The sequence below is a fragment of the Procambarus clarkii genome, chromosome 11 (genome assembly GCF_040958095.1).
Source record: "Procambarus clarkii isolate CNS0578487 chromosome 11, FALCON_Pclarkii_2.0, whole genome shotgun sequence".
Taxonomy (NCBI): Eukaryota; Metazoa; Arthropoda; class Malacostraca; order Decapoda; family Cambaridae; genus Procambarus; species Procambarus clarkii.
Window position 1 is genome coordinate 44,163,520 of NC_091160.1, and position 16,453 is coordinate 44,179,972.

General features: G+C 49.3%; 1 protein-coding gene across 1 annotated transcript in view; it reads right to left on the reverse strand.

Annotated features, from left to right (window-relative positions):
- Positions 1-5,051: 5,051 nt before the first annotated feature.
- Positions 5,052-16,453, reverse strand: part of LOC138363691 (streptococcal hemagglutinin-like) — a 56,090-nt gene continuing 44,688 nt past the window's right edge. Inside the window, exon 3 of the mRNA XM_069323076.1 lies at positions 5,052-8,102. Coding sequence (XP_069179177.1) covers positions 5,052-8,102 — 3,051 coding nt within the window. The remainder of the gene's footprint in view (positions 8,103-16,453) is intronic.

Below are 16,453 nucleotides of genomic sequence, written 5' to 3' on the forward strand. Positions count from 1 at the left end.
GGAGTACAGATCCACTCCCACTCACAGGAGTACAGATCTACTCCCACTCACAGGAGTACAGATCTACTCCCACTCACTGGAGTACAGATCCACTCCCACTCACAGGAGTACAGATCCACTACCACTCACAGGAGTACAGATCCACTACCACTCAAAGGAGTACAGATCCACTACCACTCAAAGGAGTACAGGATCCACTACCACTCACAGGAGTACAGGATCCACTACCACTCACAGGAGTACAGATCCACTCCCACTCACAGGAGTACAGATCCACTACCACTCACAGGAGTACAGATCCACTACCACTCACAGGAGTACAGATCCACTACCACTCACAGGAGTACAGGATCCACTACCACTCACAGGAGTACAGGATCCACTACCACTCACAGGAGTACAGATGCACTACCACTCACAGGAGTACAGATCCACTACCACTCACAGGAGTACAGATCCACTACCACTCACAGGAGTACAGATCCACTACCACTCACAGGAGTACAGGATCCACTACCACTCACAGGAGTACAGATCCACTACCTCTCACAGGAGTACGGATCCACTACCACTCACAGGAGTACAGGATCCACTACCACTCACAGGAGTACAGGATCCACTACCACTCACAGGAGTACAGGATCCACTACCACTCACAGGAGTACAGGATCCACTACCACTCACAGGAGTACAGATCCACTCCCACTCAAAGGAGTACAGGATCCACTACCACTCACAGGAGTACAGGATCCACTACCACTCACAGGAGTACAGGATCCACTACCACTCACAGGAGTACAGATCCACTCCCACTCAAAGGAGTACAGGATCCACTACCACTCACAGGAGTACAGATCCACTACCACTCACAGGAGTACAGGATCCACTACCACTCACAGGAGTACAGGATCCACTACCACTCACAGGAGTACAGATCCACTACCACTCACAGGAGTACAGGATCCACTACCACTCACAGGAGTACAGATCCACTACCACTCACAGGAGTACAGGATCCACTACCACTCACAGGAGTACAGGATCCACTACCACTCACAGGAGTACAGATCCACTACCACTCACAGGAGTACGGATCCACTACCACTCACAGGAGTACGGATCCACTACCTCTCACAGGAGTACGGATCCACTACCACTCACAGGAGTACGGATCCACTACCTCTCACAGGAGTACAGGATCCACTACCACTCACAGGAGTACAGGATCCACTACCACTCACAGGAGTACAGGATCCACTACCACTCACAGGAGTACAGGATCCACTACCACTCACAGGAGTACAGGATCCACTACCACTCACAGGAGTACAGGATCCACTACCACTCACAGGAGTACAGGATCCACTACCACTCACAGGAGTACAGGATCCACTACCACTCACAGGAGTACAGGATCCACTACCACTCACAGGAGTACAGATCCACTACCACTCACAGGAGTACGGATCCACTACCACTCACAGGAGTACAGGATCCACTACCACTCACAGGAGTACAGGATCCACTCCCACTCACAGGAGTACAGGATCCACTACCACTCACAGGAGTATAGAACCAGAGATATACAAAACCAATTGTATTACATTAAAAACAAAAAATAGTTTCACCTCCAACAAAATATATATACATTTTGAAAGACAATTTAAAATTTACATGAAGCGTTGCTTTCTTGACGTAGTGGACAGCGTTCTGAGCGAACGATACAGGTCAGGGTTTTTACTTTATTGTATTTTTTATCTGTATTTTTTTTGTACCGAAGTCGATCAGTGTTGGACTGGACGGGGGGGTCAGGGGCGGACTTGACGTCATGTTGGACGTCTCAATCTCACTGTGGTCACTATATTTCACTACACTACGTCACACACCATATTTCACCACACTCCTCCACACCTGAAAATGTCAGTCAACACCCAATCTGTTCCACACCCACCACACCTACCCCACACCCACTATCCACCACACGTGCTCCACACCCACTATCCACCACACCTGCTCCACACCCACCATCCACCACACCTGCACAAAGACATCCTCGTATCCAATCTTAATCATTGATTTTCCATTCGTGATTGAGACGTTTGCAAACTTACGACTTTGGTCAAAGATAATACCATAGAAAAAAATATATATATATCTACTCCAATAGACTCGGTGAATCTATGATCTATCAATCAATTTCTCACATCCACACGCAAAAATGGAATATTTTCATTGGCAAACTTTTCCCCCCTAACATTTCAAGACTTGGCTCAGGTCATATTACACCATATGTTCAATAATTTATTAGTTATACCGAAGAAAAAAGATAAAAAATCGTATTGCAACCTATCTTGGTTATCTTGAGGTTATCTTGAGATGATTCTATAACTCAATATGTCTCAGTTTTCCTTATGATACTATCAGCTAATTTTTGCAGATATCTTTTGTAGATTTATCTAAACCATTTCTTCTTGACTAAAACTTATTTAGAAAGAATGAAATATAATAAATTATTATCTAAATTATACTCAAATTATATTATAGAAATTAACTAGATTATATAAATTAATTTATATAAATTCACTAAATTAAATAAATTAACTTATATAAATTATATTAAACTATATATATTAAATTATATAAATCAACTAAATTAAATAAATAAAATTATGTAAATTAACTAAATTATATAAATTAATTAAATTATATAAATTAACTAAATTAAATAAATTAACTTATATAAATTAAAGTAAACTATATATATTAAATTATATAAATCAACTAAATTAAATAAATTCAATTATGTAAATTAACTAAATTATATAAATTAAATTATAAATTATACCAAAAATAAAAAAAAAATAAAAATATTGATCCATGTGATCTCTGTCCATTATATAGGAGTTAAGAACCCCGTTCTCTTGACCAGCCACTCCGTACAAAACACAACCTTCTAAGCGAACCAGGAAACGTAGGCAACCCCTTTATTGAGTCCGATGCATAGAAAACGTAAGACACTTGTGAAGCGGTTAATAATAATTAGGTTGATCAGGTCACTATTACCATGGGTGGGTTGACCCCCCTTACACTATCCATATCCTGTTCCATATCCCATTAGGATATGAAACAGGATCAATTCACATGGATCAATCCTGTTCCATATCCCATTAGGGATATGGAACAGGATATGGATAACAGGATATGACAGGATAACAGGATATGACAGGATAACAGGATATAACAAGATATGGATAACATGATATGACAGGATAACTGGATATAGATAACAGGATATGACAGGATAACTGGATATTACAGGATATGGATAACAGGAATAACAGGCTATGACAGGACAACAGGATATGGATAACAGGATATGGATAACAGGAATAACAGGCTATGACAGGACAACAGGATACGGATAACAGGATATGACAGGATAGCAGGTTATCCTGGATAACAGGATATGGAACATGAAAAGGATAAATCCTGTTCCATATCCCATTAGGGATATGGAACGGGATATTAGGCTTCATTAGGTCTTATGAGAGGAGGCTAACCCCCCTCAATTAACTACTAATCATCCTCCTGAATCGCCCAATCAAGTAATTTGATAATAGTCTGGAGTAATCAGACTGTTGGTGAAGCTGCCATGTTTAGGGACCTATACCAGTCATTACCTCCTCCGAATTGGTTGTTAAGTTCGCTCATTTGGTTTCACATTGTAACACAAACTTGGAAAGCCTATATTTAGTCTTGGTGCCTAGTGGGCCACGCGGCCCCAAGAGCGACGTTAGTTCGACGTCAAAACAACGTTGATACGACGTTAAATCAACGTTGATACGACGTTAAAGCAACGTTGATACCACGTTAAATCAACGTTAATATGACGTCAAATCAACGTTGATACGACGTTAAATCAACGTTGATACGACGTTAAATCAACGTTGATACGACGTTAAAGCAACGTTGATACGACGTTAAATCCACGTTGATACGACGTCGAAATAGCGTTGCTCTGGGGAAGGGGGGGATTGAACCCACTGGGTGGGTACTCAATGCGTTAATCCCTTTCAAGCGCACAACGTCGCCACGACGTCGCAGTGACGTTCTGACGTAAAGAAAACGTCATGTGTGTCTTGGGGGGAAACATGTTCAGTCAAAATATTCATATATTCCACGCACGAAGGTAATTGTATGGCCCGAAACCACAGCTCTTCAGCTCACTTCAGACGACGTACAAAACGTAGATTTTGAAAATGTGGTAAAAATATATATTTATACCAAAGTTCAGACCAAATATTTCTGCTTTCTTGCTAGTACGAGTGGGGCTTGAGGGGGCCTTATGGCATTCTCATCTAACTGCACATGCGGGGGTTGAGCTTCGGCTCCTTGGTCCCGCCTCTCAACTGTTGTACAGGTCATATAGACATTTGAAACTGTGTATGGAGTCTGCCTCCACCACATCACTTCCTAACATAACTATTCTGACATCAAGACAAATCTAACTAATATCTCTCAGAATCATTTGTGTACACATTTCCCATCTTTGTTCTCTTGTTCGAGTACCACCCGTGCTAAATAATCGGTCTTTATCTACCCTGTCAATTTCTATGAGGATTTTGTAGGAGGTAATCACGTCTCCCTCTAGCTCTTCCAGCGACTTGAAGTTGAATTCATGTAGCCTTTCCTTGTAACTCAAGCCTCGTAGTTCTGGGACTAGTCTCGTGGCATGCCTTTGAATTTTGTCTAAGTTGACTACATATGGACTCCACGTTGGAGCTGCATACTCGAGGATTGGTCTGACATATGTGGAACACAAGGTCCTGATCGATTCCTTACACAAGTTTCTAAAGGATACTCTTATATTAGCCAGCCTCGCATACGCCGCTGATGATATCCTTTTGATGTGGACTTCAGGAGACAGGTTCGGTGTGATATCAATTCAGAGATTCCCTCCGTTTCATGAAGATTTGTTATCTAAAATTTGGCACCTTGCGGCCGGCCTCCGACTCCCTCCACCTGGTTTCAATACATTACACTTACTCGAGTTAAACTCTCAAGTCCGAGGACAGGTCCGAGGACAGGTCCGAGGACAGGTCCGAGGACAGGTCAGAGGACAGGTCCGAGGCCAGGTCTGGGGACAGGTCCGAGGCCAGGTCTGGGGACAGGTCAGAGGACAGGTCCGAGGCCAGGTCCGAGGACAGGTCAGAGGACAGGTCCGAGGCCAGGTCTGGGGAGAGGTCCGAGGCCAGGTCTGGGGACAGGTCAGAGGACAGGTCCGAGGCCAGGTCCGAGGACAGGTCAGAGGACAGGTCCGAGGCCAGGTCTGGGGACAGGTCCGAGGCCAGGTCTGGGGACAAGTCAGAGGACAGGTCCGAGGCCAGGTCCGAGGACAGGTCAGAGGACAGGTCCGAGGCCAGGTCTGGGGAGAGGTCCGAGGCCAGGTCTGGGGACAGGTCCGGGGACAGGTCAGAGGACAGGTCCGAGGCCAGGTCTGGGGACAGGTCCGAGGACAGGTCCGAGGATAGGTCCGAGGCCAGGTCCGGGGACAGGTCAGAGGACAGGTCCGAGGCCAGGTCTGGGGACAAGTCCGAGGCCAGGTCTGGGGACAGGTCAGAGGACAGGTCCAAGGCCAGGTCCGGGGACAGGTCCGAGGATAGGTCCGAGGACAGGTCCGGGGACAGGTCCGGGGGCAGGTCCGAGGACAGGTCCGAGGCCAGGTCTGGGGACAAGTCCGAGGCCAGGTCTGGGGACAGGTCAGAGGACAGGTCCGAGGCCAGGTCTGGGGAGAGGTCCGAGGCCAGGTCAGAGGACAGGTCCGAGGCCAGGTCCATGGACAGTTCCGGGGACAGGTCCGGGGAGAGGTCCAAGGACAGGTCCGGGGACAGGTCCGAGGACAGGTCAGAGGACAGGTCCGAGGCCAGGTCTGGGGAGAGGTCCGAGGACAGGTCCGAGGATAGGTCCGAGGCCAGGTCCGGGGACAGGTCCAAGGACAGTTCCGGGGACAGGTCCGGGGAGAGGTCCAAGGACAGGTCCGGGGACAGGTCCGAGGACAGGTCCAAGGACAGGTCCGGGGACAGGTCCGGGGACAGGTCCGGGGATAGGTCCGGGGACAGGTCCGGGGACAGGTCCAAGGACAGGTCCGAGGACAGGTCCAAGGACAGGTCCGGGGACAGGTCCGGGGACAGGTCCGGGGATAGGTCCGGGGACAGGTCCAAGGACAGGTCCAAGGACAGGTCCAAGGACAGGTCCGGGGATAGGTCCGGGGACAGGTCCAAGGACAGGTCCAAGGACAGGTCCGGGGACAGGTCCGGGGATAGGTCCGGGGACAGGTCCAAGGACTGGTCCAAGGACAGGTCCAAGGACAGGTCCGGGGACAGGTCCGGGGACAGGTCCGGGGACAGGTCCGGGGACAGGTCCGGGGACAGGTCCAAGGACAGGTCCAAGGACAGGTCCAAGGACAGGTCCGGGGACAGGTCCGGGGACAGGTCCGGGGACAGGTCCGAGGACAGGTCAGAGGACAGGTCAGAGGACAGGTCAGAGGACAGGTCCGAGGCCAGGTCAGAGGACAGGTCCGAGGACAGGTCTGGGGACAAGTCAGAGGACAGGTCCGAGGCCAGGTCAGAGGACAGGTCCGAGGACAGGTCCGAGGCCAGGTCAGAGGACTGGTCCGGGGACAGGTCCGGGGACAGGTCCGAGGACAGGTCAGAGGACAGGTCAGAGGACAGGTCTGGGGACAGGTCCGAGGACAGGTCCGAGGCCAGGTCTGAGGACAAGTCCGAGGCCAGGTCTGGGGACAGGTCAGAGGACAGGTCCGAGGCCAGGTCCGGGGACAGGTCCGAGGATAGGTCCGAGGACAGGTCCGGGGACAGGTCCGGGGGCAGGTCCGAGGACAGGTCCGAGGCCAGGTCTGGGGACAAGTCCGAGGCCAGGTCTGGGGACAGGTCAGAGGACAGGTCCGAGGCCAGGTCTGGGGAGAGGTCCGAGGCCAGGTCAGAAGACAGGTCCAAGGCCAGGTCCAAGGACAGTTCCGGGGACAGGTCCGGGGAGAGGTCCAAGGACAGGTCCGGGGACAGGTCCGAGGACAGGTCAGAGGACAGGTCCGAGGCCAGGTCTGGGGAGAGGTCCGAGGACAGGTCCGAGGATAGGTCCGAGGCCAGGTCCGGGGACAGGTCCAAGGACAGTTCCGGGGACAGGTCCGGGGAGAGGTCCAAGGACAGGTCCGGGGACAGGTCCGAGGACAGGTCCAAGGACAGGTCCGGGGACAGGTCCGGGGACAGGTCCGGGGATAGGTCCGGGGACAGGTCCGGGGACAGGTCCAAGGACAGGTCCGAGGACAGGTCCAAGGACAGGTCCGGGGACAGGTCCGGGGACAGGTCCGGGGACAGGTTCGGGGACAGGTCCGAGGACAGGTCCAAGGACAGGTCCAAGGACAGGTCCGGGGACAGGTCCGGGGACAGGTCCAAGGACAGGTCCAAGGACAGGTCCAAGGACAGGTCCGGGGACAGGTCCGGGGACAGGTCCGGGGACAGGTTCGGGGACAGGTCCGAGGACAGGTCAGAGGACAGGTCAGAGGACAGGTCAGAGGACAGGTCCGAGGCCAGGTCAGAGGACAGGTCCGAGGACAGGTCTGGGGACAAGTCAGAGGACAGGTCCGAGGCCAGGTCAGAGGACAGGTCCGAGGACAGGTCCGAGGCCAGGTCAGAGGACAGGTCCGGGGACAGGTCCGGGGACAGGTCCGAGGACAGGTCAGAGGACAGGTCAGAGGACAGGTCCGAGGACAGGTCAGAGGACAGGTCCGAGGACAGGTCTGGGGACAGGTCTGGGGACAGGTCCAAGGACAGGTCCAAGGACAGGTCCGAGGACAGGTCTGGGGACAGGTCTGGGGACAGGTCCAAGGACAGGTCCGAGGACAGGTCAGAGGACAGGTCCGAGGACAGGTCTGGGGACAGGTCTGGGGACAGGTCCAAGGACAGGTCCAAGGACAGGTCCAAGGACAGGTCCGAGGACAGGTCCGAGGACAGGTCCGGGGACAGGTCCGGGGACAGGTCCGGGGACAGGTCCGAGGCCAGGTCTGAGGACAGGTCCGAAAACTGGACCTTGTAGAAATCAACCACACTGGAAACACATAGCGTAACTGTCCCTATTTTCCCGCTTGTTACAACTTGTAATGAAGTTGTTACCTCTCGTTATAACGTTTTCACGACGTATTACAACGCCGTAGTTCCGTCGTTGGGTTTAACGGGTATAGTGATATCTCGCAGCTCTGAGATCTTTCACATTGACTCACTGGCTTCTGTCGCTTTAGGTACTCCCTTCATCACTGCAGTAGCTGCTATGTCGCTCCTCACTGCCTTTTTTCAACTGCTATTGGATACTATGTCAAAGGCTTTCAGGTAATCCAAAAATATGCGGTCTACCCACCCCGCTTATCTTTGTCTAATGATTGTCAAACGATCATCTGTTATCTCTAACAACCTTCATAAATTCCTTAACAACCTTTACCATTAACGACTAGTTAAACTAACCATAAATCAGCTAATTAGCCCCCGGATTAGCTAGCCAATAAAAAGCCTAAGGTATGAGATGATTCTTAAATCCACTCAAGGTGATTAAACAAGTTTTATATGAATGGAGAAAGATTTAATGAGTAATAATTCATGGAGCAATTATGCTGTTGTGGAGGTAGGCTGGTCATCAAGCTGGGTCATTACGTCAACAAAAGCACCAGGGTTATAAAGACTCAAGCTTATGTGTGCTGAGCTTAAGTTGCGAACCACTTTAGGTAATTGGTAAATTGATTGATTACATGAATAAAGTGAGATTATTCGATGTGGAAACGGAAGAATCTCTATATTGTCTCTTATGATACACACACGGACACGCACACGCACACACACACACACACACACACACACACACACACACACACACACACACACACACACACACACACAAAAGTTCAAAGGAAAAATGGAAAAAGTTCAAAGGTATGTCACTAGACTAGCCCCAGAACTAAGAGGCATGAGTTACGAGGAAAGGCTGCGGGAAATGCACCTTACGACCCTGGAGGACAGAAGAGTAAGAAAAGACATGATCACAACCTACAAAATCCTCAGAGGAATCGACCGGGTAAACAAGGATAAACTATTCAACACTGGTGGGACGCGAACAAGGGGACGCAGGTGGAAACTGAGTACCCACATGAGCCACAGAGACGTTAGAAGGAACTTTTTCAGTGTCAGAGTAGTTAACGGATGGAATGTATTAGGAAGTGATGTGGTGGAGGCTGACTCCATACACAGTTTCAAGTGTAGATATGATAGAGCCCAATAGGCTCAGGAACCTGTATACCTGTTGATTGACGGTTGAGAGGCGGGATCAAAGAGCCAGAGCTCAACCCCCACAAATACATCTAGGTGAGTACACACACACACACACACACACACACACACACACACACACACACACACACACACACACACACACACACACACACACACACACCAATCTTCAAGAAAGAGACGGAAACCATTTTAACAACAAAACAAAAACTTGTTTTAACACTTACTAAACAATATTTGATCTCCTTGAACCCTATGTACACCCCGGCCAGGTATTCATCTCCAACATTTATCCCCACCCACCAACACTCAACTCCCCCCACCAACACTCAACTCCAACATCGACCTCACAACACGAAAAAATCCAACATGATACCACAAGAAATGAGGCACAAGTATCTCGAGGAAATTTATAAAGAAGCCGGAGATGAACTAGATCAAATCTACACTGACGGGTCATCTAACCCTGTCAATGGCAGGGCTGGTGCAGCATACACGGTAATCAAGGATAATACCTTCCAACGCAGAAATGAAGAAAAAAGCGCGTATTGAGAACTATGCCTCTTCAACGCAAGCAGAGCTAACTGCCATTGTTATGGCGTTAAGGTTTCTTGAACGGAACACTAATGGTGCAGTGATTTGCACTGATTCAAAAGCAGCACTGCAAAGCCTAAGTTAAAATCGGGCAGAAAATCTTGCAATAGTCGCTGAAATTAAGAGAGCTGTGAGAGAACTTACCAATCAGGGAAGAGTCGTCAAGTTTCTGTGGATCTTCTCCCATGTTGGGGATCCCCTCCCATGTTGGGGAGCCCCTCCCATGTTAGAATATGTGGGAATGAACGAGCAGATGTGCTGGCTGCTGAAGGCGCTGAAGGAGACCATATTGAATACTTCATACCCAAGACTCAACTACAAATTAGAGGTATTGTCAGGCAACATCACCGTGACAAGGTAACTGAGGAAAGGAGGATAGAAGCACAAACCAGTGAATCTGTACGATGGTACAACATGGTTGCAGCTGACAATCCCAATCATTATGGACGAAGAGGAGGAGGACGAGGGAGAGAATCAGTAATAGCGAGAATCCGTCTGGGATACAAGCATCCATGGAGATATGGAATGGAAACAACAGTTGATCAGCGAAGTTGCAGAATCTGTGGTGAGAGTGATGGACACCGCCTTGACCTTGACTACGTGGATGTGAACACCTGAGAGACATTAGAAGTATGTGTAGAATAATAAACCCCACATTGTTTGAGTTAGGAAAACATGGTTTGTCAAATATTGATACTGTTCTTAAAAGATTTCCCCATTTTGCACCCGCAAGATAACGTAAGCTTTTAAGGGTTGATAGATGTTAATCTTCTTGTTTGAGGAGCTGTTCACTTGAGACAGTTAAGCAAGTCTCAGCTGTGTCTGGGTACAAGTGACAGGATGAACAACCCAGCGGGTTTTCTTCCTATTGGGGAGTGTTGTACATGCGGCTATGGCGGTGTGTCCACTCACAGGATGAGTGGCGCTGCCCAATACTGTCACTATGGCGGTGTGTCCACTCACAAGATGAGTGGCGCTGCCCAATACTGTCACTATGGCGGTGTGTCCACTCACAGGATGAGTTCGCTGCCCAATACTGTCACTATGGCGGTGTGTCCACTCACAGGATGAGTGGCGCTACCTAATACTGTCACTATGGCGGTGTGTCCACTCACAGGATGGGTGACGCTGCCCAATACTGTCACTATGGTGGTGTGTCCACTCACAGGATGAGTGACGCTGCCCAATACTGTCACTATGGCGGTGTGTCCACTCACAGGATGAGTTCGCTGCCCAATACTGTCACTATGGCGGTGTGTCCACTCACAAGATGAGTGGCGCTGCCCAATACTGTCACTATGGCGGTGTGTCCACTCACAGGATGAGTGGCGCTGCCCAATACTGTCACTATGGCGGTGTGTCAACTCACAGGATGAGTGGCGCTGCCCAATACTGCCACTATGGCGGTGTGTCCACTCACAGGATGAGTGGCGCTGTCCAATACTGTCACTATGGCGGTGTGTCCACTCACAGGATGAGTGACGCTGCCCAGTACTGTCACTATGGCGGTGTGTCCACTCACAGGATGAGTGGCGCTGAGCAATACTGTCACTATGGCGGTGTGTCCACTCACAGGATGAGTTGCGCTGTCCAATACTGTCACTATGGCGGTGTGTCCACTCACAGGATGAGTGACGCTGCCCAATACTGTCACTATGGCGGTGTGTCCACTCACAGGATGAGTGGCGCTGCCCAGTACTGTCACTATGGCGGTGTGTCCACTCCCAGGATGAGTGGCGCTGCCCAATACTGTCACTATGGCGGTGTGTTCACTCACAGGATGAGTGGCGCTGCCCAATACTGTCACTATGGCGGTGTGTCCACTCACAGGATGAGTGGCGCTGCCCAATACTGTCACTATGACGGTGTGTCCACTCACAGGATGAGTGTCGCTGTCCAATACTGTCACTATGGCGGTGTGTCCACTCACAGGATGAGTGGCGCTGCCCAATACTGTCACTATGGCGGTGTGTCCACTCAAAGGATGAGTGGCGCTGACCAATACTGTCACTATGGCGGTGTGTCCACTCACAGGATGAGTGACGCTGCCCAATACTGCCACTATGGCGGTGTGTCCACACACAGGATGAGTGGCGCTGCCCAATACTGTCACTATGGCGGTGTGTCCACTCACAGGATGAGTGACGCTGCCCAATACTGTCACTATGGCGATGTGTCCACTCACAGGATGAGTGGCGCTGCCCAATACTGTCACTATGGCGGTGTGTCCACTCACAGGATGAGTGACGCTGCCCAATACTGTCACTATGGCGGTGTGTCCACTCACAGGATGAGTGGCGCTGCCCAATACTGTCACTATGGCGGTGTGTCCACTCACAAGATGAGTGGCGCTGCCCAATACTGTCACTATGGCGGTGTGTCCACACACAGGATGAGTGACGCTGCCCAATACTGTCACTATGGCGGTGTGTCCACTCACAAGATGAGTGGCGCTGCCCAATACTGTCACTATGGCGGTGTGTCCACTCACAGGATGAGTGGCGCTGCCCAATACTGTCACTATGGCGGTGTGTCCACTCACAGGATGAGTGACGCTGCCCAATACTGTCACTATGGTGGTGTGTTCACTCACAGGATGAGTGACGCTGCCCAGTACTGTCACTATGGCGGTGTGTCCACACACAGGATGAGTGACGCTGCCCAATACTGTCACTATGGCGGTGTGTCCACACACAGGATGAGTGACGCTGCCCAATACTGTCACTATGGCGGTGTGTCCACACACAGGATGAGTGACGCTGCCCAATACTGTCACTATGGCGGTGTGTCCACACACAGGATGAGTGACGCTGCCCAATACTGTCACTATGGCGGTGTGTCCACACACAGGATGAGTGACGCTGCCCAATAAACTCGCTCCTCGGGGCAAAATTAACAAAGTTCAACTGTTGAAGTTTTTAAATTTTTAAAATTTAACGACTAATCTAATACCCCCCTTCCCTAAACCCCCCCCCCCCCCCATCCACCCCTTCCTTCAACCCCCCCACCCACCCCCTCCAGCGAATGGAGTGGTTCATCGAGCAAGAGGAAAAAGCCATTTGCGGCCTTATGGCGTCGCACCATAGGGATGAAAATCACCGATAGGTCAATTATGGTCAAAAGGTCAATGTAGTGTAGATCTAAACCTTTTGCTTCAGTCTTCGAAGACAGATAAAGTCTTCAGGGCTCAAGACTTATCACCGTCTGGAGAGTTATAATGACCTATCAACCCTTTGAAGGGTTGTTAAGAAGAGTGTCTTAAGACCTATCAGCCTCTGGAGGGTTATTAAGGCCACTTTACTGACCAATCAGACTGTGTACTAATCCAATCAGTCCTGGATTATGTTTAGGATTAAGAGGGTAAATATACAAGACTCTCAATGTATATATATATATACACTGATGAATGAGGGTGTGTATATTCCCTCTATGTATATATATCCTCCTCTTGAAGTATTACAGACCATACTCATAAACACAAGGCAAATGTTTCTTAATCCAACCGCTAAACTCCCCCCATCCTAATGACAAATATCCTACATTAACTCCGTCCTGGCCTCGTTAAAGCGGCGGCCGCCACCAAGATACATTCATAAATTTTAGTGTAATGTATATTAAAAATAGTTTTCCTAATATATCAATAATCTTATTTTAAGGATATATATGAGTAGTTAGCCGTAGGTTAGGTAAGGTGATTAGGTACTGTTGGCGATGATTTGCATGTGTAGTATCGTTGGTGTTCGAACAGAGATCGTCAGTGAGGCACTGTTCGAAAAAATGTTCGAACTTCACTATTTTAAAGAGCTTTTAGCCTCTGTTGAAGAGGACGTTCTGCACACCAATCACGGCTTTCTTGAACAGTGATTGGCTCTCTTCCAGCGTTCGAATAATCCCCTAAATGCTTCACCCACTTAACCCATCCTCAAGCAATGTTCATTCCATGCGGCAGCCGACCCCAAAATACCTATTCATCAAATTTGACCATGCTCTTCATTCAGAATAGAAATGTTCTCGAAATGAAAAGTATATTAGCATATTGTGCATATTTAGACGGCAATTATTTTTTTAGCAGTTCGTGGGTGGAGCGTTTACAGAGTTGGGATTCGAACAGAGCACTTCAGTGAAACACTAAACGATAAATGTTCGAATGTCATCAATTGTAATGTGTGAAACCCATTTCTTATTCATAAACAGGGAAAGGGGAGGGAGGAGGGGGGGGGGGTGTTGATGAGGACGGGCTGTTTGTTGATGAGGACGGACTGTTGTTGATGAGGACGGTCTGGTGTTGATGAGGACGGACTTTTGTTGATGAGGACGGGCTGTTTGTTGATGAGGACGGTCTGTTGTTGATGAGGACGGGTTGTTTGTTGATGAGGACGGGCTGTTGTTGATGAGGACGGACTGTTGTTGATGAGGACGGACTGTTGTTGATGAGGACGGTCTGGTGTTGATGAGGACGGTCTGTTGTTGATGAGGACGGGCTGTTTGTTGATGAGGACGGTCTGTTGTTGATGAGGACGGGTTGTTTGCTGATGAGGACGGGCTGTTTGTTGATGAGGACGGGCTGTTGTTGATGAGGACGGTCTGTTGTTGATGAGGACGGGTTGTTTGTTGATGAGGACGGGCTGTTTGTTGATGAGGACGGGTTGTTTGTTGATGAGGACGGACTGTTTGTTGATGAGGACGGTTGTTTGTTGATGAGGACGGACTGTTTGTTGATGAGGACGGACTGTTGTTGATGAGGACGGACTGTTTGTTGATGAGGACGGACTGTTTGTTGATGAGGACGGTTGTTTGTTGATGAGGACGGACTGTTTGTTGATGAGGACGGACTGTTTGTTGATGAGGACGGACTGTTTGTTGATGAGGACGGACTGTTGTTGATGAGGACGGACTGTTGTTGATGAGGACGGTCTGTTGTTGATGAGGACGGACTGTTGTTGATGAGGACGGACTGTTTGTTGATGAGGACGGTCTGTTGTTGATGAGGACGGACTGTTTGTTGATGAGGACGGACTGTGTTGATGAGGACGGACTGTTGTTGATGAGGACGGACTGTTGTTGATGAGGACGGACTGTTTGTTGATGAGGACGGACTGTGTTGATGAGGACGGACTGTTGTTGATGAGGACGGACTGTTTGTTGATGAGGACGGACTGTGTTGATGAGGACGGTCTGTTGTTGATGAGGACGGACTGTTGTTGATGAGGACGGACTGTTTGTTGATGAGGACGGTCTGTTGTTGATGAGGACGGACTGTTTGTTGATGAGGACGGACTGTGTTGATGAGGACGGACTGTTGTTGATGAGGACGGACTGTTGTTGATGAGGACGGACTGTTTGTTGATGAGGACGGACTGTGTTGATGAGGACGGACTGTTGTTGATGAGGACGGACTGTTGTTGATGAGGACGGACTGTTTGTTGATGAGGACGGACTGTGTTGATGAGGACGGTCTGTTGTTGATGAGGACGGACTGTTGTTGATGAGGACGGACTGTTGTTGATGAGGACGGACTGTTGTTGATGAGGACGGTCTGTTGTTGATGAGGACGGACTGTTTGTTGATGAGGACGGACTGTTTGTTGATGAGGACGGACTGTTTGTTGATGAGGACGGACTGTTTGTTGATGAGGACGGACTGTTGTTGATGAGGACGGTCTGTTGTTGATGAGGACGGACTGTTGTTGATGAGGACGGGTTGTTTGCTGATGAGGACGGGCTGTTTGTTGATGAGGACGGTCTGTTGTTGATGAGGACGGGTTGTTTGTTGATGAGGACGGGCTGTTGTTGATGAGGACGGTCTGTTGTTGATGAGGACGGGTTGTTTGTTGATGAGGACGGGCTGTTTGTTGATGAGGACGGGTTGTTTGTTGATGAGGACGGACTGTTTGTTGATGAGGACGGTTGTTTGTTGATGAGGACGGACTGTTTGTTGATGAGGACGGACTGTTTGTGGATGAGGACGGTCTGTGTTGATGAGGACGGACTGTTGTTGATGAGGACGGACTGTTTGTTGATGAGGACGGACTGTGTTGATGAGGACGGACTGTTGTTGATGAGGACGGACTGTTGTTGATGAGGACGGACTGTTGTTGATGAGGACGGTCTGTTGTTGATGAGGACGGACTGTTTGTTGATGAGGACGGACTGTTGTTGATGAGGACGGGCTGTTTGTTGATGAGGACGGACTGTTTGTTGATGAGGACGGACTGTTTGTTGATGAGGACGGACTGTTTGTTGATGAGGACGGACTGTTTGTTGATGAGGACGGTCTGTTGTTGATGAGGACGGTCTGTTGTTGATGAGGACGGACTGTTTGTTGATGAGGACGGACTGTTGTTGATGAGGACGGTCTGTTGTTGATGAGGACGGTCTGTTGTTGATGAGGACGGACTGTTTGTTGATGAGGACGGACTGTTTGTTGATGAGGATGGACTGTTGTTGATGAGGACGGACTGTTTGTTGATGAGGACGGTCTGTTGTTGATGAGGACGGACTGTTGTTGATGAG